A 918-nucleotide genomic window follows, 5' to 3' on the forward strand; every position below is an offset into this window, starting at 1 on the left:
CCTCACACACAGTCTATGTGTGGTTTCATCATTCTATCACGCTTGCGTAGTGGTTTGACCCACGCCGCAATCCGGGTGGTCAACTATAATCTGCAGGGCTCTTTCTCATCAAACGGATCTCTCTGCAGCGTGTACTGTCGCTGAAGCAGTTGAGGAACAGCACGTACTGTACTTTGTTGCCCTTTCCGCCATCTTGGTAGTCCATTCTCGGTTAATCCGTGATTAGAAATATCGACTTATAATGCTGTCTGCACGTTTAAGTAATACCGTTGGTCGGTTATTGACTGGTAGATTGCCACAGGTTAGTTATATTGCTTGATAGAGGATGATTGATTACTTTTTCCGCATTTTCTCTTGACCAATCTGTTGCGTCAAGCTTTGCAACTGCAGAGGGGTGCCATACGTTGTCCTTCTGCAGTGCCACAAATCGACTATCTTCGATTTTAGTCTCTGTACTAAATATGAGTTGAAAAGCATCGTGATAGAAAATGAATTTAAAGGGTCTAAATGAAAATAAAAAGAAATTCATTTCTTATGCAATTGATATCAAGGTCTGTCGTGGTTCACTCGGATCCGCGGCTGTTGCATCTCGCAACCTGTCTACTGGTAACATCCAATTTGCCTCTGCCGGTAAGCGTATGGAGTTGACGACATAGTGCATGCTACAGCAGTTGTAAAGAATAATTCTTTTATCCTATCCTACCTATCAAGGTATAACGCTCCTTTTCGTTATTGTAATGATTGATATTGTATTATAATGTGATACTTAGGAACTGCGGAAATTTCTTCAATCATTGAGGAAAAAATCTTGGGACAAGATGATAAAATTGAACTTGAAGAAACTGGCCGTGTGTTATCTATTGGTGATGGTATCGCGCGTGTCTTTGGCTTGAAAAACATCCAAGCCGAGGAGATGGT

The 918-nt window shown here is 41.6% G+C and overlaps 1 protein-coding gene across 1 annotated transcript; it reads left to right on the forward strand.

Annotated features, from left to right (window-relative positions):
• Window positions 1-551: 551 nt before the first annotated feature.
• TRIADDRAFT_9810 (uncharacterized protein) lies at window positions 552-916 on the forward strand (the record flags this gene model as incomplete). The annotated part of the gene is made up of 2 exons (XM_002118830.1): window positions 552-630; window positions 771-916. Coding segments are annotated over 2 exons (225 nt in total), but the record flags the coding sequence as incomplete, so codon positions are not given.
• Window positions 917-918: the final 2 nt, after the last annotated feature.

The sequence above is a fragment of the Trichoplax adhaerens genome, genomic scaffold (assembly GCF_000150275.1).
Source record: "Trichoplax adhaerens TRIADscaffold_1703 genomic scaffold, whole genome shotgun sequence".
Classification (NCBI taxonomy): Eukaryota; Metazoa; Placozoa; class Uniplacotomia; order Trichoplacea; family Trichoplacidae; genus Trichoplax; species Trichoplax adhaerens.